General features: G+C 37.1%; 1 protein-coding gene across 4 annotated transcripts in view; it reads right to left on the bottom strand.

The window, feature by feature from the left end:
• Positions 1–26086, bottom strand: part of SMARCA1 (SWI/SNF related, matrix associated, actin dependent regulator of chromatin, subfamily a, member 1) — a 279873-nt gene that overhangs the window by 154195 nt on the left and 99592 nt on the right. For 2 of the 4 annotated variants that reach the window (XM_053892041.1, XM_053892040.1), the window contains exon 25: positions 1161–9047. The exons of the other annotated variants lie outside the window; for them this stretch is intronic. Coding sequence is in view for 1 of the 2 variants with exons in the window: in XM_053892040.1 (XP_053748015.1) it covers positions 8997–9047 (51 nt within the window). In the remaining variant the exon portion in view is untranslated. Of the gene's footprint in view, positions 1–1160; positions 9048–26086 lie in introns of those variants that run through there. 4 annotated transcript variants of the gene reach the window in all.

Here is a 26086-nt window from a genome sequence, read left to right as displayed (position 1 = left end):
ATGCTTACCTAAATATATGTAAAAGAAGGTTCAAAGAAGCATTATTTGTTATTGCTAAAAACAGGAAACAATCCAAATATCCATCAATAATTAAATGGATAAATAAATTGTTGAATATTTACACAATGAAATACTACACAGCAAGGATAATGAATCATTACCTACAACAATATGGATGAATCTTAAAAATACAATGTTAAGTGTAAATGTCCCGACTCAAAGAGTATATACTGTATTGTTACATTCACATAAAGTTCAAAAGCAGGCAACAGTAATCTATACAGCATTATAAATTAGGACAATGTTTACTCCTATAGGTGTGGGTTGGTGATGACAGAAATGCGCACAAGAGGGGGCTTTTGAGATACTGGTCATGTTCGGTTTCCTGACCAGGGTGTATTCAGTTTGTCAAAATTCATTGAGATAAACACTTCTGATTTGTACACTTTGTTATATATATGTTATGCTTCAATAAAAATTGTAAATAAATAACTTAGGGATGTGGCCAAATAGTACTCAAAAATAAATTTAGTCTTAAAATCACATATTAGAAATAAAGATTGAAAATAAATGAACTAAGCTGTCAACTCAAGACAGTAGAAAGAAAACGATAAAATAAGTCTAATGAAGTTAAAATGAAAAAATTATACAGATAAAAATATACACTGATAAATAGAAAATAAAACTCAAAAAACTAAATAAAATACCAAAAATGAGTACTCTCGAAATAATTAATATAAACAAATAAAAATAATATATTTAAAATATATTTATTAAAAATATTTATTTAAAAATATTATTATAGGGGCACCCGGGTGACTCAGTTGGTTAAGCATCTAACTCTTCATCTCAGAGTTGTGAGTTCAAACCCCACATTGGGCCCCACACTGGGCATGAAGCCTACTTAAAAAAATTTTTTTAATTTTTTAAAATACTATTAACAAATAATATAAACAAGAATTTAGCAAATATGATGATTTAAAAAAAGAGACAGCAAAATAAACTATATGAGGAACACAAAAGAAATAAACTGGAGACTTTAACAATTACAGGAGAATGCCATGTACAATTTAATAACAATCAATGTAAAACCTTAAAAAACAGGACAGATTCAAGGAATATACAAATTACCAAAATCAGCCCAAGAATAACAAAGAATGTTGAATAAACCAAAAACTACAGAAGAAATTTTATTAGTAGCCAAAATTTTCTAATCCCCCCCCCCACAAAAAAGTTCCAGTGGTTTTACTGACATATTCTATCAAAGCTTCAAGAAAACTATATTTACATGTAAATGAACAGAAAAAGTTCTGGAAGTATACAACCAAACTGATAATAATGGTTGCTTCCATAAAAAAGAGGTGGAAAAAATGCGTAACAAAGAGATGATAAATAATATTTTTATTGAACGTATTCATATATTACATGCATTATTTATAACTTCTTTCAAATTACTCAACAATTCAGGGGGTGCCTGGGTGGCTCAGTCAGTTAAGCATCTGATGTTGGCTCAGCCCATGATCCCCCGGTTTATGAGTTCAAGCCCCGTGTCAGGGTCTGTGTTGACAGCTCAGAGCCTGGAGCCTGCTTTGAATTCTGTGTCTCTGTCTCTTTCTGCCCCTCCCCTCCTCATGCTCTCTCTCTCTCTCAAAAACAAAATAAACATTTAAAAAAATAAAAAGAAGCATGGACATGCTGACACCTTATTTTCAGATTTATGGCCTCCAGAACTGAGAACTGTCGTTCCAAGCCCCCCAGTTCATTGTACTCTGCTACAACAGCCCTAGGAAGTTAATACAGTCCCCTACTCAAGATAATAGGATAGGGAAGTTTTTAAGTGCAATGGAGGATTTGAGTGAATTAGCTCTCTAATGCTTCGGGTAACAAATTACTCAGAGTTAGGGCACTTCTGAGGAGAGTCAGTTTTAGGTAAAGTTAGGAGCTATGGACAACAGAAGTGATTATAAGGGTGCTGGTGTCCTAGAAGACTCAGAATGTCTATAAAAGCCAAAGTGCTTACGACCATTTCCTTAGTGTTTCCAAAAATACTTTCTCTGAACCTATCTGATGACTTTCTGGTGCCACAAAATGCATAATTTCTCCCTCTTTGGTATTATTTTTTATTTATCTAAATGGAAAATCTCTTGGGAACAGATAGCTTGAGGGGAACCATCAGAGACAGGCAGGCTCTCCCATTTCCAAGCTGTTCAGTCTGGCATCATGAAGCATCTAGTGCTCAACTCACGTGTTGTTTAATCAGAGTGGAGGCTGATTTTTGTCTTTTAAAGGGCAGCGGGCTACCCTGGGTATTAGGTAAGAGCTTTGAAGACAGAGCATCTGGAATGAGTTGGAACATTCAATCTACCTTTCTATGAAAAGCTGGAGGTAGAGCTCACTTCTTTGTCAGCCATGGTATGATTTCTTCACTATAGACCACAGGCTCAGGAATCCAAGAAGATCTTTCAGCCAACAGCTGTTGTCTAAGATTTGGAACTGAGGCCACAGAGGCCTTTCTAGAAAGCTGCCCTGCAACCCTGCTGACCTGCCTGGCAATTGAAAAGGCAAGATTCTTTCCCCAGAGCTTGAAATTGGCTCCCCCTCTTCATTAAAAATGAAATTCACAGAATTTAGAAGTTCATGAGGTTGAAATGTTCACTTGCTGAATTGGCCTTTAATGGTCTCTCATTTCTCTTCTGTGTCTTCCTGTGTTCTAGCCTCCTGTCAGCATGCCCATAACATATAGAAAATAGCCCCTTGTCAGCAAAATACCTTGAGGTTCATAAATGACAAATAGCTGAAAAGGGAGAGAGCCCGTGCCTTAGTTGACTATGTTAGTTTAATGTGCCATCTCCTATTTTTTAATTATCTTTTGTTTTTTTAATTTCCCCAGCGAATCTTTGCAAAAGTTAGGTAACCATAATTATAAGTCAAAAGGAAGGCCCTCCCCACAGGGTAATTGGAAAGATTTTCAGCCACAATCATCTTGACCAAATATCTAATCATCATACAAATCATGCCCTTGGCATTTGCAAAGATTTTCCAAGATCTAAAAGTGTATCCCTTTAAGAAGAAATCAAATAACAAATTAAAATGGGGAAATTATAGCCAAGCTTAGCATTGTCACTACATTTTGTTAAGCTTTTTGAAAGGTGGTAGAAGCTTTGATGAATGGTGTGATTCATTCATTCATGTATTCATTCAGCAGATATTTCTAAAGAACCTACTACATTTTAGGCACCATGCTACACACTGAGGATACATTTGTAGTCAAGATGGACCTCGCCTTCACTGAGCTTATGGGATAATTAAGGAGATACACAATTAAAGCAGCAATTATAATAATGTGTGATACGTTCTGTGAAAGGTTATCCTCTCAAGTTACCATGAGACTACAATGAAGGGACATTTTTCCTGGACTTGGGAGTGGGAGTGGAGTTAGGAAGACTTTCCACTGGTGGTGAAATTTCAGCTGAAACCAGAAGGATAAGTTGGTCTGGCAGGATGTGGGCAGATTATAGTTCTAGTCAGTAGAAACCCATAAAACAGTCCAAAACTGTGAGGCTATCATTGTAAAAGAGAAATAAGTATGGCAAACAAAAATGAAATTGAGCAAGTGGACAGATGCCAGGTCATAAAAGGTTTTCTAAAATGTGTAATAAATTTAGACATTTTCCTTAGGCACTGGGAAACCACTGAAGGCTTTTGAGCAGGGAAATGACATCATATTTATGCTTTAAAAGTACACTTCAGTTGTAATGTAGAGAAAGGATTGGCAGATAGGGAAAGAGTAGATGCAGGGAGACAATGGAGTTATTGTAGTAGGTCAACAGAGAAATACAGGTGGCCTGGAGGGGAGTGGTAGTCTGGTGCAGTAAAGGAAATGAAGAAGAGTGGAGAGATTCACGAGATATTAAGGACATAAGATGAACAGGACTTGATGATTGAAAAGTAAGAGAGGAGAAAAAAAGTGTTAAGGATGAGTCTTTGGTTTAGGGGATAAGAAACTGGGTGGTTGGTGATGCCATTCACTGAGATAAAGAACACACAAGAGAAGGTACGAACTTTAAGGACTGTAGAGAGGGACAGAGGAGTTTAGTTTCAGAAATTTTGAGTTTACAGCACATGTGGTATATCCCTATAGAGATACCTAATCAGTAATTGAGGAGAAGCAGGGGATGGAAGTATAACTTGAGTGTTGCCATCATTTAGATTAGACTTAAAGCCATCAAATAAGATTGCCTAGGCAGAGAATGTAGGACAATAAGTAGAAAGGGCTGATGTTCAAGTCCTAAGAAATCCAACATTTGAAGTCTAAATGTAGGAGAATAAGCACTCAAATGAGATGGAAAAGAAAAGGTCAGGAAGTAAGAGGAAAATCAGAAAAGCTGTATCATAGAAGAATAAGAAAGGAGTGTAGTATGTTGAGTAAACGGGAGTGGTCAACAATGTAGTATGCTGCTAAGAAGCCAAGCAAGATGTGCACTGAGAAATGTCCACTGGATTTAATGACATGGAGGTCATTTTCTGTCCCTGTATCTCAGTTGTCTCACTCTTAAAATGTAGGAATTGGGTTCATCTTGATCTCACCCAAAAGCAACCAAAGTATTTTTGCTTTTGTATATTTATGTATTGGGATTCTTTATATAAGATTCCATTTGAAGAAAAGAAAACTCCATGGATTAAAAAAAATCTAATGAAAACTATAGGAACTACACACTGGACTAGGAATTCCAGCTCCAGCTTGAATATTAGCAATATTAGCTATTAGCAATATTAGATTTTCCAGCTCTGATATTCTGTAATTCTATCCACTCAAGATACACTCCAATCTACACTTATTTTACTGATATTATCTCCAAATGGTCCCTGATATGGATCTTCAAACCTCTTAGTCAGCCTCTTTATATCGTCAACCCTATGTTAGTTTCTTTGCATCCCTCTCACTCTTCTCTCCATCAAAATCTTTCCAAGTCAAACTTAAGGGTTCAACTTCTTTCAAAAGTCTTCACTGACTCCAAGTCACTCTGACAGTATGTTCCTCTCCCCTTGTTTTAGCAATTATCACACACTCTCTAACTTAATAGTTCTCTCTTTGAGGTATGTTAGTCTTATCACCCCATTGAGACTGTAAACTGCTGTAAAGCAGCATCAGTGTATTTACTTGCCTATCCCCCCACGCCTGACACAGGCTATATGCTCAGCAAGTACCTAATAAAAACCATTTTTCTCCTAAAACTGGTATGCAGCCAGCCTCTTTAGCTGTTAAGACAGCAAGACCAAGCCCTACACTCTGATGTCTGTGGTATGCTTATTGCAAAAGATTTCCATTCTATGGCATTTTCCATAGTTAATGGGGTAGGGCAGGGAGATGTCAATATTTTAGTTGCAGTAAAGCACACACACACAAAAACAGGCAAATGCCACAAGAAAGAAAACAACAGCAGGCAATGTGCTCAGGAATCTGGGAACTTTGTTACAAACCTTCAAACCCCAGCATGGGTCTGGCCTTAAGAATAAATATTTCATGCTAAGAGGCACTCATTTCTAAAGAAGGTCATGTTTGAGGTCATAGCTAGTAGACTATATTGCTTTAATGGAGACAATATGAAAATCACACATTTTCTAAACAAGGGCTATGGGGATGACTTTGCTTTGGCTTGTGATGCATTTACCCTGGAAGGAAAGCAGGTAAACATGGCTGAGACTTTCATTAAGCTATAAAAATTGATGGAGCCAATTATCTCCCTCTGAAAATCAGCCAATATAAGGAGAAGAGAAATGGATTGGAAATAGAAATGAGGCACTGACAGAGGTATGAGTGGCATCTAGGCAGTCTCTGATTTTCATAGTGTCCTACAAGGAACTAGAGGTCCTTCTGAGAGCAAAATTGACTGGTCAGTCAGCTTTTATGGAGCACTTCTTGTTCCTATGAGCCTTTGTGTTACACTCTGTCATGGATAATATTAAAATACAGGGTTCCAGCTCCTTATTCTGGATAGATATCTACAGTGCAGTTGGTGGAGCCAAGACAAAGATATCTGAAATAACAAAAGAACATTCACAAAGTGGTATGAGCTGAAACAAAATGTAAATTAGCTTCAAGTACCCAGGGAAGTGAGGAGTCAGGGAATCACATGATGTGTGTATGTGTGTCTCCATGTGTATGTGTGTCTACTTGTATCTGTTGAAGAGGTGGTGGTGCAATGATCTGGGAAATTGAGCTTTATCCCGAGGAAGTATATGAGCTAGATTGTTGGAGGAAATAGGGAATTCTTTGTAACTATATGAGCAATGGGTACAGAGGCAAAAATAAATAGTGCATGTAAATAAAAGGATAAAAAATATCCAGGTTATTTAGACAACCAGGTCTTTGTGAATAAGGTTAGGATTGTAGAGTTGGGCAACCAGGCATGCCAAGATTTGTAGTGGGGGAAAAGTTATAAAGATAAATTAAGACAAGTTAAAGAAGAGCTTCAAAACCCATGGTGAACATAATACTCAATGGTAAAAGACTGAAGGCTTTCCCTCTCAGGTCAGGAACAAGATAAGTATGCTCACTTTCCCCAATTCTATTCAACATTGTACTGATGGTTCTAGCCTAGGCAATCAAGCAAGAAAAAGAGAAATAAATCTCATCCGTATTGGAAAGGAAGAAGTACAACTACCTCTATTTGCATAAAATGTGATCTTATATTTAGAAAACACTAAGGAATCCACTAAAAATCTATTATACCTAATAAACATGTTCAGCAAGATTACAGAATACAAGATCAATATACAAAAATCTATTGTATTTCTATACACTTGCAATGAACAATAAAAAATGAAATTAAGAAAACAAGGATATTTACAATTGCATCAAAAAGAATAACATACTTAGGAACAAATTTTAAAAGTGAAAAACTCATATGATGAAAACTACAAAGCGTTGTTGAAGGATATTAAAGTTCTAAATAAATTGGAAAACTTGCCATATTCACGGATTGGAAGATTTCATATCATTAAGATGGCAATATTCCCCAAATTAATCTGCAGATTCAACATAATTCCTATCAGAATTCCAGCTGACTTTTGTAGAAATTTACAAGCTGATTATAACTTTAATATGGAATTGCAAAGAACAAAGTAGGAAGACTCACACTTCCTGATTTCAAAACTTTACTAAAAACAACAGTAATCAGAATAGTATGGTAGTGGCACAGGATTGGCATAGATCAGAAGAATAGAATCATGAGTCCAAAATTAAAACCATGTGTCTAGGATCAACTGATTTTTGATAAGGGTGCTAAGACCATTCAGTTGGGAAAAAATTCTTTTCAATAAATGATGCTGGGACAGCAGGATAGTCACATGCAAAAGAATGAAGTTGAACCCACACCTCACATCTTACACGTCACATCTTACACAAAATTAACTCAAAATGGATCAGACCTAATGTAAGAGCTAAAACTATAAAACTCTTAGGAAACACAGAAGTAAATCTTCATTACCTCAGATTTTACAAAGGATTCTTAGATACGACACTAAAAACATGACCAAAAACAAAAACAGATAATCTGGACTTCAACAAAATTTAAAACATTTGTGCTTCAAAGGGCACCATGAAAGAAAAGTGGAAAAGAGAACAGAATGAGTGCAAATATCTACAAATCATATATTGAATAAAGATATGTATCCAGATTATAAAAAGAACTCTTATGGGGAGGAGACAAATGGTGGAACAGCATGGAAGATTTTTTTGTGTCTCAAATCTATGAAATACAGCCAGATCAACACTAAACCATCCTGCACACCTAGATAACTGATTTGAGGATTAACACAACAATCTGTACAACCTGAACCACAGAACTCAGCAGGTACATGGCGCAGAGAGATAAACTGGGGGAAAAAGAAGCCAAGTAAGGCAGGGAGCTGTTTTAGCATGCGGAGAGAGGATGGGAACGAGGCAGGGGGGGGGGGGGGGAGGGAGGAAAATACAGGAAAAGCACCCGCCCAAAGCAGCTGGAGAGAAAGTGGAAAAGTGGAAACAGCCACAAGGACTGAAAAGGGAGAAAGGAGAGGGTTTAAATTCCATTAAGACTCTATAAGGGGGAGCACAGAGTCTGAAACTCCACAGCTCGATACCTGGCGGTGCTCTGGTGGGAAGGGCGAATCCCCAGGAGCAGAGTGAAGTCTGGAGGTCTTCAGGCCACATGGGAAGAGGCGGTTCCCCTACTGGGAGGACATCTGGTAGAGGCTGTGTGGCCCCCCCCACAGGCAAAGGCCTCAGTGGACCCGGGAGAACAACCACATTCGCTGGTGCTGGAACAAGGTTGTTGGGAGTGAAACCTGGTGCCAGATGCCATGTTGTGATTTGCCATAATCCCTGAAATGCTGCTGCTGCACAGTCACGTGAACTTTTTCTGGGGCAGGCTGGCACCCAGCCACAGTCTCTGGGTGTCAGCAGCAGCCCGGTCCTGCGAACGTTCCTGGATGCAGCCGGCACCTGGCCATTGCTTGGTGAGACTCTCCTGCAGAGGGGCAGACTGGGTCAGAGCCACAGTCCCTCAGAAGTAAGGGGTCTGGAAACACAGCCGCATCTGAGATAAAACTCAGGAGGGAGGTACCGCCTGGGGCTTGGCCACGGACAGTGTAAAAGAAGGGAGTGGATGGAAGCCGGAGACAAAGGATAGGTGTGCGATTGCTGGCCAGGGAGAGCACAGAGTTCCAATACTGGAGAATGGATAGCAGGGTGACACCATTTTTGCCCCGCCCGTGCATGCGCATACACACCTACAAGTGCCGCAACAATCCCCGCCAGTAAGCTAAGCAGCGCCATCTAGTGGAGAATGAAACCATTACACTAAGCCCTGCCCAACTGGGTCAAACTGGCTCTTCAGGAACACAGGTCTTTCCACCTGCTTAGTTTATGGACTATAAAGCGCTCCATAGTTTGACTTCTAGGGGAAAACGAAGTAATTTCAGTCGTATTTCAGTCTGTTCGATGGTCCATCTGTTCAATTTTCTTTTTTTCTTTTTTTTTTCTCTTTTTCGTTTCTTTTCTTTTTCTTAAATACAGAAAGAGAAAAAATTTATTTTTATTTTCAATTTTTGTTAAAAATATTTTTCTTTATTTTTTCTACTATATTTTTTACTTTTGTGTAAATTTTTTCAAATTCTATTTTACTTCCATTATTTCATTTTATTCTATTTCAGTGTATTCATTTTTTCAAATTTTCAAACGATTTCCTTTTTTTTTCTTTCCCCTTTTTTCTCTAATGTATCAAGCCCCTTTCAACACCCAGACCAAAACACACCTAGGATCTAGCATCATTTATTTGATTTTGTGTGTGTCTGGGTGTGTTGTTTTTAATTTTTTTTATTTTAATTTTCTTTAAATTTCTTTACCTCATTAATTCCTTTTCTCCCTTCAAAATGACAAAACGAAGGAATTCACCCCAAAAGAAAGAGCACAAAGAAACAATAGCCAGGGACTTAGTCAACACAGATACAAGCAAGATGTTTGAACCAGAATTTAGAATCATGATAATAAGGATATTAGCTGGAGTCAAAAATAGATTAGAATCCCTTTCTATGGAGATAAAAGAAGTAAGAGCTAGTCAGCATGAAATAAAAAATGCTATAACTGAGCTACAATCTTGAATGGCTATCATGGAGGCAAGGATTGATGAGGCAGAGCAGAGAATGAATCAGTGATATAGAGGACAAACTTATGGAGAATAATGAAGCAGAAAAAAAGAGGAAGACTAAAAAGAGCACGATTTGAGAATTAGAGAAATCAGTGACTCATTAAAAAGGAACAACATCAGAATCATAGGGGTCCCAGAAGAGGAAGAGAGAGAAACAGGGGTAGAAGGGTTATGTGAGCAAATCATAGCAGAAAACTTTCCTAACCTGGGGAAAGACACAGACATCAAAATCCATGAAGCACAGAGGACTCTCATGAGACTCAACAAAAACCAGCCATCAACAAGGCATATCATAGTCAGATTCACAAAATACTCAGGCAAGGAGAGAAACATGAAAGCAGAAAGGGAAAAAAAGTCCTTAACCTACAAGGGAAGACAGATCAGGTTTGCAGCAGACCTATCCACAGAAACTTGTCAGGCCAGAAAGGAGTGGCATGATATATTCAATGTGCTGAATCAGAAAAATATGCAGCCAAGAATTCTTTATCCAGCAAGGCTGCATTCAAAATAGAAGGAGAGATTAAAAGTTTCCCAGAGAAACAAAAATTAAAGGAGTTCATGACCACTAAAGCAACCATGCAAGAAATTTTAAGGGAAACTCTTTGAGGGGAGAAAAGATGAATGAATGAATAAATAAATAAATAAACAAATAAATGCCAAAAGCAAAAAGACTAGAAAGGACCAGAGAACACCACCGGAAATTCCATCTACAAGCAACATAATGGCAATAAATTCATATCTTTCAGTACTTACTATAAACATCAATGGGCTCAATGATCCAATCAAAAGACATAGGGTAACAGACTGGATAAGAAAACAAGATCCATCTATATGCTGTTTACAAGAGACCCACTTTAGACCTAAAGACACCTTCAGATTGAAAGTAGGGGGATGGAGAACCATCTATCTTCCTAATGGTCAACAAAAGAAAGACAGAGTAGCCATACTTATATCAGACAATCCAGACTTTAAAATAAAGACTGTAACAAGAGATGAAGAAGGGAATTATATCATAATTAAGGGGTCTATCCACCAAGAAGACCTAACAGTTATAAACATTTATCCTCCAAATGTGATAGCACCCAAATATATAAATCAATTAATCACAAACATAAAGAAACTCATTGATAACAATACCATAATAGTATGGGACTTCAACACCCCACTTACAACAATGGACAGATCATCTAAACAGAAAATCAACAAGGAAACAATGGCTTTGAATGACACACTGGACCAGATTGACTTAACAGATATATTCACAACACTTCATCCTAAAGCAGCAGAATATACATTCTTCTCCAGTGCACATGGAATGTTCTCCAGAATAGACCACATACTGGGACACAAATCAGCCCTCAACAAGTACAAAAAGATCGAGATCATACCATGCATATTTTCACCACAATGCTATGAAACTCGAAATCAACCACAAGAAAAAAATTGGAAAGGTAACAAATACTTGGAGACTAAAGAACATCCTACTAAAGAATGAATGGGCTAACCAAGAAGTTAAAGAGGAAATTTAAAAGTATATGGAAATCAATGAAAATGATAACAAAACAACCCAAAACCTCTGGGACACAGCAAAGGCAGTCATAAGAGGAACGTATATAGCAGTCCAGGCCTTCCTAAAGAAGGAAAAGAGGTCTCAGATACACAACCTAAACTTACACCTCAAAGAGCTGGAAAAAGAACAGCAAATAAAACCCAAAACCAGCAAAAGACAGGAAATAATAATGATTAGAGCAGAAATTAATGCGATCAAAACAAAAACAAAAACAAAAACAGTAAAACACATCAATGAAACCAGAAACTGGTTCTTTGAAAGAATTAACAAAATTGATAAACCACTAGGTTTGGATCAAAAAGAAAAAGGAATGGACCCAAATAAATAAAATCAAGAATGAAAGAGGAGAGATCACAACCAACACTGCAGAAATAAAAACAATAATAAGAGAATATTATGAGCAATTATACGCCAATAAAATGGGCAATCTGGAAGAAATGGACAAATTCTTAGAAACATATACACTATCAAAACTGAAACAGGAAGAAATAGAAAATTTGAACAGAGCCATAACCAGTAAAGAAATCAAATTAATAATCAAAAATCTCCCAAAAAACAAGAGTCCAGGGACCGATGGCTTTTCAGGGGAATTCTACCAAACATTTAAGACAGAGTTAACACCTATTCCCTTGAAGCTGTTGCAAAAAATAGAAATGGAGGAAAAACTTCCAAACTCTTTCCATGAAGCCAGCATTACCTTGATTCCAAAAGCAGACAAAGACCCCACTAAAAAGGAGAACTATAGACCAATTTCCCTGATGAACATGGATGCAAAAATCTTCAACAAGATACTAGCCAACTGGATCCAAAAATACATTAAAAAAATTATTTACCACGACCAAGTGGGATTTATACCTGGAATGCAGAGCTGGTTCAATATACACAAAACAATCAATGTGATGCATAACTTCAATAAAAGAAAGGACAAGAACCATATGATCCTCTCAATAGGTGCAGAGAAAGCATTTGACAAAATACAGCATCCCTTCTTCATAAATAAACCCAAGAAGGTAGGGATAGAAGGATCATACCTCAAGATCATAAAAGCGATATATGAAAGACCCAACACTAATATCATCATCAGTGGAAAAAAATCTGAGATCTTTCTCCCTAAGGTCAGGAATAAGACAGGGATATCCACTCTCACCACTGTTATTCAACATAGTATTGGAAGTCTTAGCCTCAGAAATCAGAGAACACAGAAATAAAATGCATCCAAATCAGCCAGGAGGAGGCCAAACTTTCAGTCTTCACAGATGACATGATATTCTATATGGAAAACCCAAAAGATTCCACCAAAAAACTGCTAGAACTGATTAATGAATTCAGCAAAGTTGCAGGATAGAAAATCGAGGCAGAAAAATCGGTTGCATTCCTATACACCAACAATGAAGTAACAGAAAAAGAAATCAAGGAATCGATCCCATTTACAATTGCACAAAAAAACATAAAATACCTAGGAATAAACATAACCAAAGAGGTGAAAAATCTATACACCGAAAACTATAGAAAGCTTATGAAAAATTGAAAAAGATACCAAAAAATGGAAAAAGATTCCATGCTCCTGGGTAGGAAGAACAAATATTGTTAAAATGTCAATACTACCCAAAGCAATCTACATATTCAATTCAATACCTATCAAAATAATACCAGTATTCTTCACAGAGCTAGAACGAACAATCCTAAAATTTGTATGGAACCAGAAAAGACCCCAAATAGCAAAAGCAATCTTGAAAAAGAAAAACAAAGCAGGAGGCATCACAATCCCAGACTTCAATACATATTACAAAGCTTTAATCATCAAGACAGTATGGTACTGGCATGAAAACAGACACTCAGATCAATGGAACAGAATAGAGAACCCAGAAATGGACCCACAAACGTATGGCCAACTAATCTTTGACAAAGCAGGAAAGAACATCCAATGGAATAAAGACAGTCTCTCCAGCAAGTGGTGCTGGGAAAACTGGACAGCAACATGCAAAAAATTGAACCTGGACCACTTTCTTACACCATACACAAAAATAAACTCAAAATGGATGAAAGACCTAAATGTAAGACAGGAAGTCATCAAAATCTTCGAGGAGAAAGCAGGCAAAAACCTCTTTGATCTTGGCCACAGCAACTTCTTACTCAACACGTCTCCAGAGGCAAGGGAAACAAAAGCAAAAATGAACTATTGGGACCTCATCAAAACAAAAAGCTTCTGCACAGCAAAGGAAACAGTCAGCAAAACTAAAAGGCAACCGACAGAATGGGAGAAGATATTTGCAAATGACATATCAGAAAAAGGGTTAGTCTCCAAAATCTATAAAGAACTTATCAAACTCAACACCCAAAAAACAAATAATGCAGTGAAGAAATGGGCAAAAGACATGAATAGACACTTCTCCAAAGAAGACATCCAGGTGGCAAATAGAAACATGAAAAACTGTTCAACATCACTCATCATCAGGGAAATACAAATCAAAACCACAATGAGATAACACCTCACACCTGTCAGAATGGTAACATTAACAACTCAGGCAACAACAGATGTTTGCAAGGATGTGGAGAAACAGGATCTCTTTTGCATGGCTAGGGGGAATGCAAACTGGTGCAGCCACTCTAGAAAACAGTATGGAGGTTTCTCAAAACATTAAAAATAGAACTACCCTATGACTCATCATTCCAATACTAGGTATTTATTCAAGGAATATAAGTGTGCTATTTCAAAGGTGCAGACGCACCCCAATGTATATAGCAGCACTATCGATAATAGCCAAAGTATGGAAACAGCCCAAATGTCCATCAATGGATGAATGGATAAAGAAGATCTGGTATATATATGTAAATGGAGTATTATTCAGCAATCAAAAAGAATGAAATCTTGCCATTTGCAACTAAGTGGATGGAACTGGAGGGTATTACGCTAAGTGAAATTAGAGAAAGACAAAAATCATATGACTTCACTCATATGAGGACTTTAAGAGACAAAACAGATGAACATAAGGGAAGGGAGGCAAAAATAATATAAAAACAGGGAGGGGGACAAAACATAAGAGACTCTTAAATATGGAGAACAAACAGACGGTTACTAGAGGGGTTGTGGGAGGGGGAATGGGCTAAATGGGTAAGGAGCATTAAGGAATCTACTCTTGAAATCATTGTTGCACTGTATGCTAACTTGGATATAAATTTAAAAAAAATGAAAGAAAAAAAAGATTTTTAAAAAAGAGCTCTTATAACTCACTAATAAAAAGACATATGTCGGGGCGCCTGGGTGGCTCAGTCAGTTAAGCACCCAACTTCAGCTCCAGTGTTAATCTCATGGTTCATGGGTTCAGGCCCGCGATCGGGCTCTGCTGTCAGCACAGAGCCCACTTCAGATCCTCTGTCCCCCTATCTCTCTGCCCCTCTCCCACTCACACTCTCTCTCTCCCTCCCTCAAAAATAAATAAACATTTAAATAAATAAATAAATAAATAAATAAATAAATAAATAAATAGACAACTCAATTTAAATGGTCCAAAAGACATTTTTCCAAAGAAGATATTAAAAATGGTCAATAAGCACATGAAAAGATATTCAACATCATTAGTCATTAGGAAAATGCAAATTAAAACCACAATGAAATATCATTTCATACCCACTAGTATCATTGGCTCAGTCAAGACAGCATGTGATGCTTTGATCTTGGGGTTATAAATTTGAGCCCCATTTTGGATGTGGAGATTACTTAACAATAAAACCTTTTTTAAGAAAGATGAATAGTAACAAGGGTTGAGGAGGATGTGGATTAATTGGAACCCTCATACCTTTCTGGTGGAATTGAAAAATTGTACAGCCACTATGGAACACCATCTGGCAATTCCTCATGGTTATAGTAACCATATGAACCAGAAATTCATAATTATATACACAAAAGAAACCAAAACATATGTCCACACAAAAGTTTGCAAATAAATGTTCATAGTAGCATTATCCATGTAGCCCAAAACTGGAAACTCAAATGTCCATCAACTGATAAATGGATAGACAGAATTAGTATATCCATCCAAGAAAATATAAAGCCATAAAAAAGAATGAAGTATTGATATATGTTATAACATGAATAAACCTTGAAAACATTTCTAAATGAAAGAACAGTTACATTGGACATACTGTATGATTCTATTTATATAAAATGTCTGAAGAAAGCATTTTATAGATTAGTGATTGCTTAGGGCTGGGGCAGGGAGAGGAGGGAAATAGAGACTGACTACTAATGGATATGGAGCTTCTTTTAGGGGGAATAGAAATTATATTGTGGTGGTGGTTGCACAACCCTGTGAAAAAAGTAACAACCAATGATTGTACGCTTTAAATTTTTTTAATGTTTATTTATTTTTGAGAGAGGGAGAGAGAGAGAGCGCGTGAGCAGGGGAAGGGCAGAGAGAGGGAGCAGAATCCTAAGCAGGCTTCAGGCTCTGAGCTGTCAGCACAGAGCCTGATGCGGGGCTCAAACCCACGAACTGTGAGATCATACCGAGCCAAAATCAGACGCTTATGCCAACGCTTAATCCAGGTACCCCGAATTGTTCACTTTAAATGGGTGAATCATATGGGATGTGAATTATATATGAATAAAGCTGATATTATGAGTTGAATTGTATCTCCCAAAAAGATATGTTAAAATCCTAACCCCTCATACCCATGAATATGACCTTATTTATAAACTTAATCAAGATTTAACCAAGTTAAGATGAAGCCATTACGTTGCTGTGTAATTCAACCTGACTGGCATCCTTATAAAAAGAAGAAAATTTGAACAAAAATACTCAGGTAAAAGGCCATGTGCAACAGAAGCAGAGATTGGAGTGATGCAGCTGCCAGCCAAGGAACACCAAGGATTGATATCCAGCACCAGAAGCTAAAAAGAAGCAAGGGATGATTCCAGCCAGAATCTTAAAGGGGTCATGGCCCACTGACACCTTGATTTCAGGCTTCTAGCCTCCAGACATGTGAGACAATAAATTTCTGTTGTTTTAAGTCATCCAGTTTGTGGAATTTTGTTATGAAAGCCATAGCAAAATAATACAGCTGTTAAAAACGAATAGAGGCACCTGGGTGGCTCAATCGGTTAAATGCTCAACTCTTGATTTCCACTCAGGTCGTGATCTCATGGGTTCAAGAGATCAAGCCCATGTTGGGCTCTGTGCTGACAGCATGGAGCCTGCTTGGGATTTTCTCTCCCTCTTTCTCTGCCCCTCCCCTGCTCATGCTCTCTATCTCAAAATTAATAAATAAGCATAAATAAATAAATAAATAAATAAATAAATAAAACAACCCGAAGTGTTTCAACTTGTATGACACATCAAAAATAACTAGGAGTTAAGAGACCTAAATTTTTTTGTCCCAATTCTCTCCTGATTTACTGTATTATATAAGGTAAGTCACTAGCTCTCTCTGAGCCTAAACTTTCCTATTTATAAAATAATGCAGGAATTGGGTTACATAATTATTAAGGCTCCTTCAAAGATGACATTCCCACCATTAATAGAACTAATTTATTTTACAGTTCAGAAAACATTAGCATGGGGCTCAAAATTCAAATAACACCATAAAAAGTAGGAAGATATTTTATAATCAAATGAACTTTTTCCATCTTGAAGCTCTTTTGCTCATCTTGACATCGCACTGGAACTAAAATCACCCCCATTTCTTCTTGGCTCCTATAGGAACATGAAATCATTCCCCAAGCCTTGTAGGGACTATGAGCTAAGACATAACAGTTTCTAAGATATGATACAGTTATGAATTAAACTCCATTTGTTCTTTCTCTTAGACTATAAATGTAGAACATCCTTTCCAGCATTGTATTAATAGAAAACCTATGTGATACCAACAACTAAGCCTCATTTAACCACAGAATGAAAGGTAGCATTGTCCTAGTTCTTGTTCTGCCTTGTATTCAAAAATGTTTTATGTAGTTTGTAAACCACTGGTTTTGATGCACATTAAAGAAATCTCATGCTGACCTCTTCATTATTACAAATGTACAGCATACTTGCACAACACAGGAAGTGTTCAAAATGGCTTCCCCCTCCCTTTTCTATGTTTTAAAGATTTGGAACATAAAAGGTTTTCCTTTATGTTTCATTTCTGTTTTTAACTCTTGTTTTAATCTCTCCTGTGGTCCTTTCTCTTTGCAAGAAAAGTCACTTGACCCTCTTGAACCTGGTAAACTCTCTTGTAGCTCAAGAAATGGAGTATGTCTCAGTTGCTGAATTGTGCTCCTGCCATAAAGATGTCTTTTCTTTAACACATAGCCTCACGTGAAGTTTAAATTAACTTCCCAGATCATCACAAACCAGCAGAATTTCTTTTCACAGGCTGAATATTCAGGAAGCAGTTTTTTATTTAGCTTCAAAATAATGAACTCTTCTAAGTGCCAATCATTGGCTTTTTGGCAACACATTATGGTTTCTACTTAATAGCCTGCCTGTTGCACTTAAGATTTTCCAACTTACTATTGCTAATTTGTATCAAAACTTTTTATCCTTTGGTTTTTATAAAATGGCATTTTCAATTTCATGCTACAGTAGTTAGTTTTACATTCATTCAGTCGCTCATTCATTCAGCAAGTATTTTTTGAGTACTGTGCAAAGTTAAATAGATTTAATTTCTATAAATTAAACCACATTTCAATACAAAACATGAGTAGTTCTTTAGAAGAAATCTAGAGTGGATCCTTCTGTAAAGTAAATAATCATTTGGTAAAGTTATATCTCTAACTTATGTTGCATTGAGTTTACTTGAGGTAAGGACCCTATTAGTTGAACATAGATGAAGCACAAATGTTTGTAAGGGGACAAGAAATGTGGTCTTGAGCCCACACAAGACAGAAAACTGGAATTAAGATTCCTATTTAAAATTAGGATCCTTAAAATCTACCCATTCTATGTAAAGGAGACGAGACAATTCTACCCATCATTTCAGGGAAACATCAAGGATACTTATGGGCTGCTAGGGGCAGCAGATTGAAAACAAATCTTCTCTGAGAAGTCAAATCCTAAGTATGTAATGTATTTCTGCAAGGGGGTGCCCTCATATACATTATTCACATGGAATATTACAATAAATTAACATAAAACTTGATCCAGAACTGGTAAGAATCCTAAAGTTCTTGTGGAATTGAAGGCAATTATTTAGAAATATCTCCACACCTTAGGTTATGAAACACCCAAGAAAAGACAACCCAGAGTTTAAAACACACACACACACACACACACACACACACACACACACACGAGAAAATTAACCACTGTGAAGAAGAATCAGTTGTCACAATAAACAGCAGGATTAGCATCTCAAGAATTGTACAAAATAAACAGTTGAAGGCTATAAAATAGGCATGTTTAAAGCAATTTTAAAAATAAAAGAATAGGATTTTTGAAAAAAAATCTGAAGAACAAAAACAACAAGAAATAAAACATAGTTATTGAAATTAAAACTGAAAGAAGTAAAACTTTAGACTAGACACAGCTAAAGAGAGACTTTGTAAATAGTAGAAATTAGCTGAGAAAATTACCAACATGGAAAGATAAAAATAGATGGAAAATGTGAATGATTAAAATACCTAAGGATAGAATAAGCAGAATATAATTAAAGAGGTACTATTATTTCAAAGATCTCATTCAAAATAGATGAAAAATGCATTAAAGAAAAAGTGAAGAAAAAGAATATGGAAAAGGCAATATTTGAGGAGATAATTTTATAGAACTGTTATTTTATAGAACTGCATATTTTATAGAACTGTTCTCAGATTTCATAGTTCCTCACATTAAAGACATACATTGAGGGACACCTGGATGGCTCAGTCGGTTAAGCGTCCGACTTTGGCTCAGGTCATGATTTCGCAGTCCGTGAGCTCTAGCCCTGTGTCGGGCTCTGTGCTGACAGCTCAGAGCCTGTAGCCTCTTTCAGATTCTGTGTCTCCCTCTCTCTCTGCCCCTCCTCCTGCTCACATTCTGTCTGTCTGTCTCTCTCAAAAATAATACACATTAAAAAAATTTTAAAGAAGTGCATTGACTATTATGCAGGATTAGTAAAGACAAGTGCATATCTAGACATAGTATAGTGAAAATACAGAATAGCAAAGGTAAAACTAACCAAAAATATCCTACAAAGGAATGACCATTAGATTGACAACAGAGGCTCAAATAAAATGGAATGATAGTTTCAAAGTGATGAGGAAAATAATATCTGCTACCCTGAAGCTTATGCCTGGCTAAACTATTTTTGAGTGGGAGTAAACAAAAGGCATTTTCAGATAAATAAGATTATAAGCATTTTCCACTCACAACCCCTCACTGAACAATAACTATATGTACTTCAGTAAGGAAAAATAATAATTATTTCAGGAGAAAGTATAGGACACAAGAAACAATGGTGAGAAGAAAAACTGAAAAACATGTTGACAAGTTTTAAAAGTACTGAGTATAAAAACAAGCAATAATAATATTTGGGGATAATAATAAGTTTAATATAATAGGAAATAACATGGAAGAGGGTGGTGGTGGTGGTGGTAAGTATTTGTGTTCTACTGACCTTGAATTATTCAGAAAAATAGATTTAGTGATTAATTTTAGACTTTGTTCAATCACATTTATCTGTACACATATAAGGGATCACATATTCATTTAAATTTTAAAAGAAACTAATAGAAAAGCAGAAACAACATGTATGACTCCCAAATGAGTAGAGGGTAGAAAGAAAAATAAAGAAAACTTAATAATTAAGAAGAATCATCACTGAAAGTTTCTCAAAAAGTTAAACATAGAGGCGCCTGGATAGCTCAGTCAGTTAAGCCTCTGACTTCAGCTCAGGTCATGATGTCATGGTTCGTGGGTTCGAGCCCCACATCAGGCTCTCTGCTGTCCAGCTCAGAGCCCACTTCATATCCTGTCTCCCTCTCTCTCTGCCCCTCCTCCACTTGTTCTCTCTCTCTCCTCCGCCTCTCAAAAATAATAATAATAAATAAACTTTCAGGGTGTCTGGGTGGCTCAGTCAGTTAACCAGCCAACTTTGGCTCAGGTCATGATCTCACTGTTCATGAGTTCAAGCCCCACATTGGGCTTCTGCGCGGACAGCTTGGAGCCTGGAGTCTGCTTCGGATTCTGTGTCTCCCTCTCTCTCTGTCCCTTCCCCACTTGCATTCTGTCTCTCTGTCTCTCAAAACTGAATAAAAGTTTAAAAATTTTTTAAATAATAAATAAACTTTAAAAAATTAACCATAAAGTTACCATATGACCCAGGAATTCCACTTCTAGGAATACACTCATTCAGAGAACTGAAAGCATGTCCACATAAAAACTTGTAAATCAGTGTTCACAGCAGCATTATCTACAGTAGCCAAAAAAAACTGAACCAACTCAAATTCCCATCAAAGTGTGGTATATATATATATACCATGGAATATTAGTCTTAAAAAGTAGCGAAGTACTAAAATATGCTACAACATGGATGAAACTTAAAAACACCATGTAAGTCAAAGAAGCAAAACACAAAAGGCCACATATTTTATGATTCCATTTATATGAAATGTCCAGAATAGGTAAATTCATAGAGACAAAAAGTAGGTAAGTAGTTGCCAGGGGTTGTGGGAAGGAAGACTGTAAGTGACTGCTAATATATACAGGATTTCTTTGGGGGATGATGAAAGTGTTCTAAAATAAAATGTAGTGATGATTGTACAACTTTGTGAATATATCAAAAGCCACTGAATTTTATATGTTAAAAGTAGGAATTTTATAGTATGTGAATTATATCTCAATAAATAAGCTATTAAAAAACTGAACAAAAAAGAAAGAAGTTCAAATATATTGGTAGCCACAGTAAATGATGATTGATTAAATTTAGCTACCAAAGTCCCATATGGTTTTAGAGGCAAGTTTAACCAAATTTTCTAAAACAAAATATATTAAAAAAATGTATAATCAAGATTTTATATAAAATATTTCAGGAAAAAAGAAGCTGATCTTTCCAACTTATTTTCTGAGTCTAGAACACATTGGTACCAAAACCAGAAAAGTGCAAAAGGAAGACAAAAATAGGACAATCAGACTTATGATCATTGATGAAAAATCCTAAATTAAATATTAGCAAACCATTGTATTATAATTTTTAAACATTTATTTATTTTTGAGAGACAGAACATGAGCGGGAGAGGGGAAGAGAGAGAGGGAGACAGAATCTGAAGCAGACTCCAAGCTCTGAGCTGCCAGCACAGAGCCTGACACAGGGCTGGAATCCATGAACCATGAGATCATGACCTGAGCCAAAGCTGGACACTCAATTGACTGAGCCATCCAGGCAACTCTTATAATTTTTAAATTATGACCAAGTGGTATTTATCCCAGCAATGTAAGGTTAATTTAACATTAGAATATCCATGTAATTCACAAAATTAAATGTCCAAAGGAGAAAATTCATCAAGGCTCACTAGATACAAAAAAAAGCATTTGATAAAATTCAATATTTATTCAAATGAGTAAAATATAAAACAAATTCTTAGCCAACTTAGAACGAAAAGGAACTTCCTTGGGTACCTGAGTAGCTCAGTCAGTTAAGCATCTGATTTTGGCTCAGGTCATGAACTCACGGCTCCTGTGTTCAAGCCCCATGTCGAGCACTATGCTGATGGCATGGAGCCTGCTTGGGGTTCTCTCTCTCTCCCTTTCTCTCTGCCACCCCCACTCTCTCTCTCTCTCTCTCTCTCTCAAAAATAAATATATAAACTTTAAAAAAAAGGAACTTCCTTAACTTGATAAGGATAAGCTCTTAACTGCAGGGAACAACTTGACGGTAGGTGGGAGAATGGGTAAAATAGTTGATGTGGATTCAGGAGTTCACTTGTGATGAACACAGGGTGATACATGGAAGTTTATAATTACTATACTGTACACCTGAAAATAATGTAACACTGTATGTTAACTAACTGGAATTAAAATTAAAACTTAAGCAGCACCTGGGGTAGCTCAGTTGGTTGAGCGTCTGACTCTTGATTTTGGTGCAGGTCGTGATCTTGCAATTCATGAATTCAAGCCCCTGATCACGCTCTGTGCTGACAGTGTGGAGCCTGCTTGAGATTTTCTGCCTCCCTCTCTCTCTCTCTGTCCCTCCCTTGCTTGGTCTCTCTCTCTCTCTCTCTCTCTCTCTCTCTCTCTCTCTCTCTCCCTCCCTCCCTCCCTCTCTCTCTCTCTCTCTCTCTCCAACATAAATAAACAAACATTTAAAACAAATAAATAGATAAATAGGTAAGTCAGTCAGCCATGGAGATGAAAAGTACAGCATAGGGAATATAATCAACTATATTGTAATAACTTTCTATAGTGACAGATGATGACTACACTTATCATGATGAGCATTAAGTAATGTATAGAACTGTTGAATCAATATATTGTACACCTAAAAAATTTAAAGATACAGCATTTGAAAAATACTTATATGTGGGGCACCTGGGTGGCTCAGTTGGTTGAGCATCTGACTATTGATTTTGGCTCAGGTCATGATCTCATGGTTCATGAGATCAAGCCCCATGTCAGGCTCTGCACTGAGAGCACTAGTCTTCTTGGGATTCTCTGTCTCCTTCTCTCTCTGCCACTCCCCAACTCTCTTTCTCTCAAAATAAATAAACTTAAAAAAATAAAAATACTTATATGAAATGGAAAGAAATGACCATAACTAGGAGTAAGAAAATCATGAAAGGTAAAAATTTCACAGGTAAAAGCAAACATACAGTAAAGGTAGTAGAATAATCACTTAATACACATAAAATGTTACATATAAACCCAATGATAACCACAAATCAAAAGCCTATAATAGATACACAAATAATAGAGAGAAACGAATCCAAACAGAACATTAAAGAAAGCCATCAAACCACAATGGAAGAGATGAAAAGAAGACAGAACAGAGAAGAACTATAAAAACAACCAAAAACAATTAACAAAATGGCAATAAGTACATATCAATAAGTATCAATAAGTATCAATAAATACTTCAAATGTAAATTAACTGCTCCAATCAAAAGATATAGGGTGACTGAGTTGACTAAGAAAAAACAAGACCCACCTATATGTTGCCTACAAGAAACTCACTTGAGAACTAAAGATACATACATACTGAAAGTAAAGGGATGGAAGATCATATACAATGCAAATGGAAGGATAAAAAAAAAAAGAAGCTGAGGCAGCAATACTCTTATCAGACAAAATAGGCTTCAAAATAGGCTGTGGCAAGAGACAAAGAAGGGCACTACATGGTGAAAAAAGGAATCAATCCAACAAGAGGATATAACAATTTTAAATATCTATGCATTCAACATACGTGCACATAAATACACAAATCAAATATTAATAGACATAAAGGGAGAAATTGACAGTAATACAATACTAGGGAACTTTAACATTCCACTTACATCAATTGATACATCACACAGAAAATCAACAAGAAAAAGCTTTGAATGACACATTAGACCAGATGTACCTAACAGAGAACGTTCCACCTAAAAACAACACTACACATTCTTTTTATGTGCACATGGAATATTCTCCAGGATAGGTCACATGTTAGGCCACAAAACAAGTCTCAATAAATTTAGGAAGACTGAAATCATATTAAGCATCTTTTCAACCACAATTGTCCACAAACAGTAATCAACTATAAGGAAAAAAATTGGAAAACACAAACACATGGAGGCTAAACAACATGCTATTGAACAAGTAATGGGTCAACAAAGAATCAAAGAGGAAATTTAAAAATACATACATACAAATGAAAATGAAAATACAATGGTCCCAAATCTTTGGGATGCAGCAAAAGCAGTTCTAAGGAAGAAATTTATAGCAATACAGGTCCACCTCAAGAAACAAGAAAAATCACAAATAAAAACCTAAATTTATACCTAAAGGAATAAGAAAAACAACAAACAAGGCCCAAAGCTAGAAGGAAGGAAATAATAAAAATAGGAGCAAAATAAATGAAATAGAAACTAACAAAGAAAATAGAAAATATTAATGAAATCAGTAGCTTGTTCTTTTTAAAGATAAACAAAACTGATAAACCTTTAGACAGAATCATCAAGAGAAAGAGAGGACTCAAAATCAGAAATGAAGGAGACAAAACAACCAACACTACAGAAATACAAAGAATTATAAGAGAACATTACGAAAAATTATGTCAACAAATTGGACAACCTAGAAGAAATGGACAAATTTCTGGAAACATATAATCTTCCAAAGTAGCAAAATGAGAAAATAAGAAAACAATTCCACTTACAATTTCATCAAAAAAGGAGAGGAAGATGGCAGCGTAGGAGGACACTGGGCTCACTGCATCCTGCTGACCACTTATATTCCACCCACATCTGCCTAAATAACCCAGAAAACCGCCAGAAGATTAGGAGAACAGACTCTCCAGAGCCAAGCATAGACGAGAGGCCCACAGAAGAGGGTAGGAAGGGCAGAGAGGCGGTGCGCGCTACACAGACTGGTAGGAGGGAGCCGGGGCGGTGGAGGGGCAGCCCACCCGGCAAGGCAGAGCCGAGTCTGGCTTGCAAAAGTGGAGGGGCCAGACGGAGTGTGTTCTGACAGCCAGTGGGACTTGTCATCTGGAATGTTATAAGTCAACAGATCTGCTCCGAAAGTGGGAGGGCTAGAGGACAATGGGAGGGAGAGTTGTTGAGCCCCGGAGGACAGAGCTCAGCTTGGCGGAGTACAAAGGCATTGGGAAGCCACATCTCCCTCGCCCATCCCCTAGCCAAAATCCCAAAGGGAACCAGTTCCCGTCATGGAACTTGCTTACACTGCACAAACACCCAAGCTGTGCATCTGCAGATCATCCCTCCAACAGGTCTGCCTCCCTCCCAGTGCCACAGGGCCTCTCCTGAAGCAGACCACCGAAGGCAAAGCGAGTTGAGTCTGCCCCTTCCACCCCTGTGCACCTTGTGGCTATACCCCAGCTAATACGCCAGATCGCATCAAAGCAGCACCACAAGCCTGGCAGTGTGCAAGTAGCCCAGACAGGAGCCACACCACTCCACAGTGAGTCCTGCCCCTGGGACAGGGGAAGATAAGGTACACACCAGTCTGACTGTGGCCCCAGCGGTGGGCTGGGGGCAGACATCAGGTCTGACTGCAGCCCCACCCACCAATGCAAGTTACTCCAGACAGCACAGGGGAAGAGCCTGCAATTCCGCGCCACTCCAGGGACTATCCACAGTGATGAAACAGAAGAATTCTCCTCAAAAGAAACTCCAGGAAGTAGCGACAGCTAACGAACTGATCAAAAACGATTTAAGCATATAACAGAAAATGAATTTAAAATAATAGTCATAAAATTAATCGCTGGGCTTGAAAAAAGTATAGAGGACAGCAGAGAATCTATTACTACAGAGAACAAGGGACTAAGAAACAGTCAGGAGGAGCTAAAAAATGCTATAAATGAGCTACAAAATAAAATGGAGGCAACCACAGCTCGGATTGAAGAGGCAGAGGAGAGAATAGGTAAATTAAAAGATAAAATTATGGAAAAAGAGGAGGCTGAGAAAAAGATCAAAAAAATCCAGGTGTATGAGCGGAGAATTAGAGAACTAACTGATGTGATAAAATGTAATAACATACTCATAACTGGGATTCCAGAGGAGGAAGAGAGAGAGAAAGGTGCTGAAGGTGTACTTGAAGAAATCATAGCTGAGGACTTCCCTGATGTGGGGAAGGAAAAAGGAACTGAAATCCAAGAGGCACAGAGAACTCCCTTCAGATGTAACTTGAATCAATCTTCTGCACGACATATCATAGTGAAA

This window comes from Panthera pardus, unplaced genomic scaffold (genome assembly GCF_024362965.1).
Source record: "Panthera pardus isolate Hobbes unplaced genomic scaffold, ASM2436296v1 HiC_scaffold_27, whole genome shotgun sequence".
NCBI classification, from domain to species: Eukaryota; Metazoa; Chordata; class Mammalia; order Carnivora; family Felidae; genus Panthera; species Panthera pardus.
This window is presented reverse-complemented; position numbering and strand designations above follow the sequence as displayed.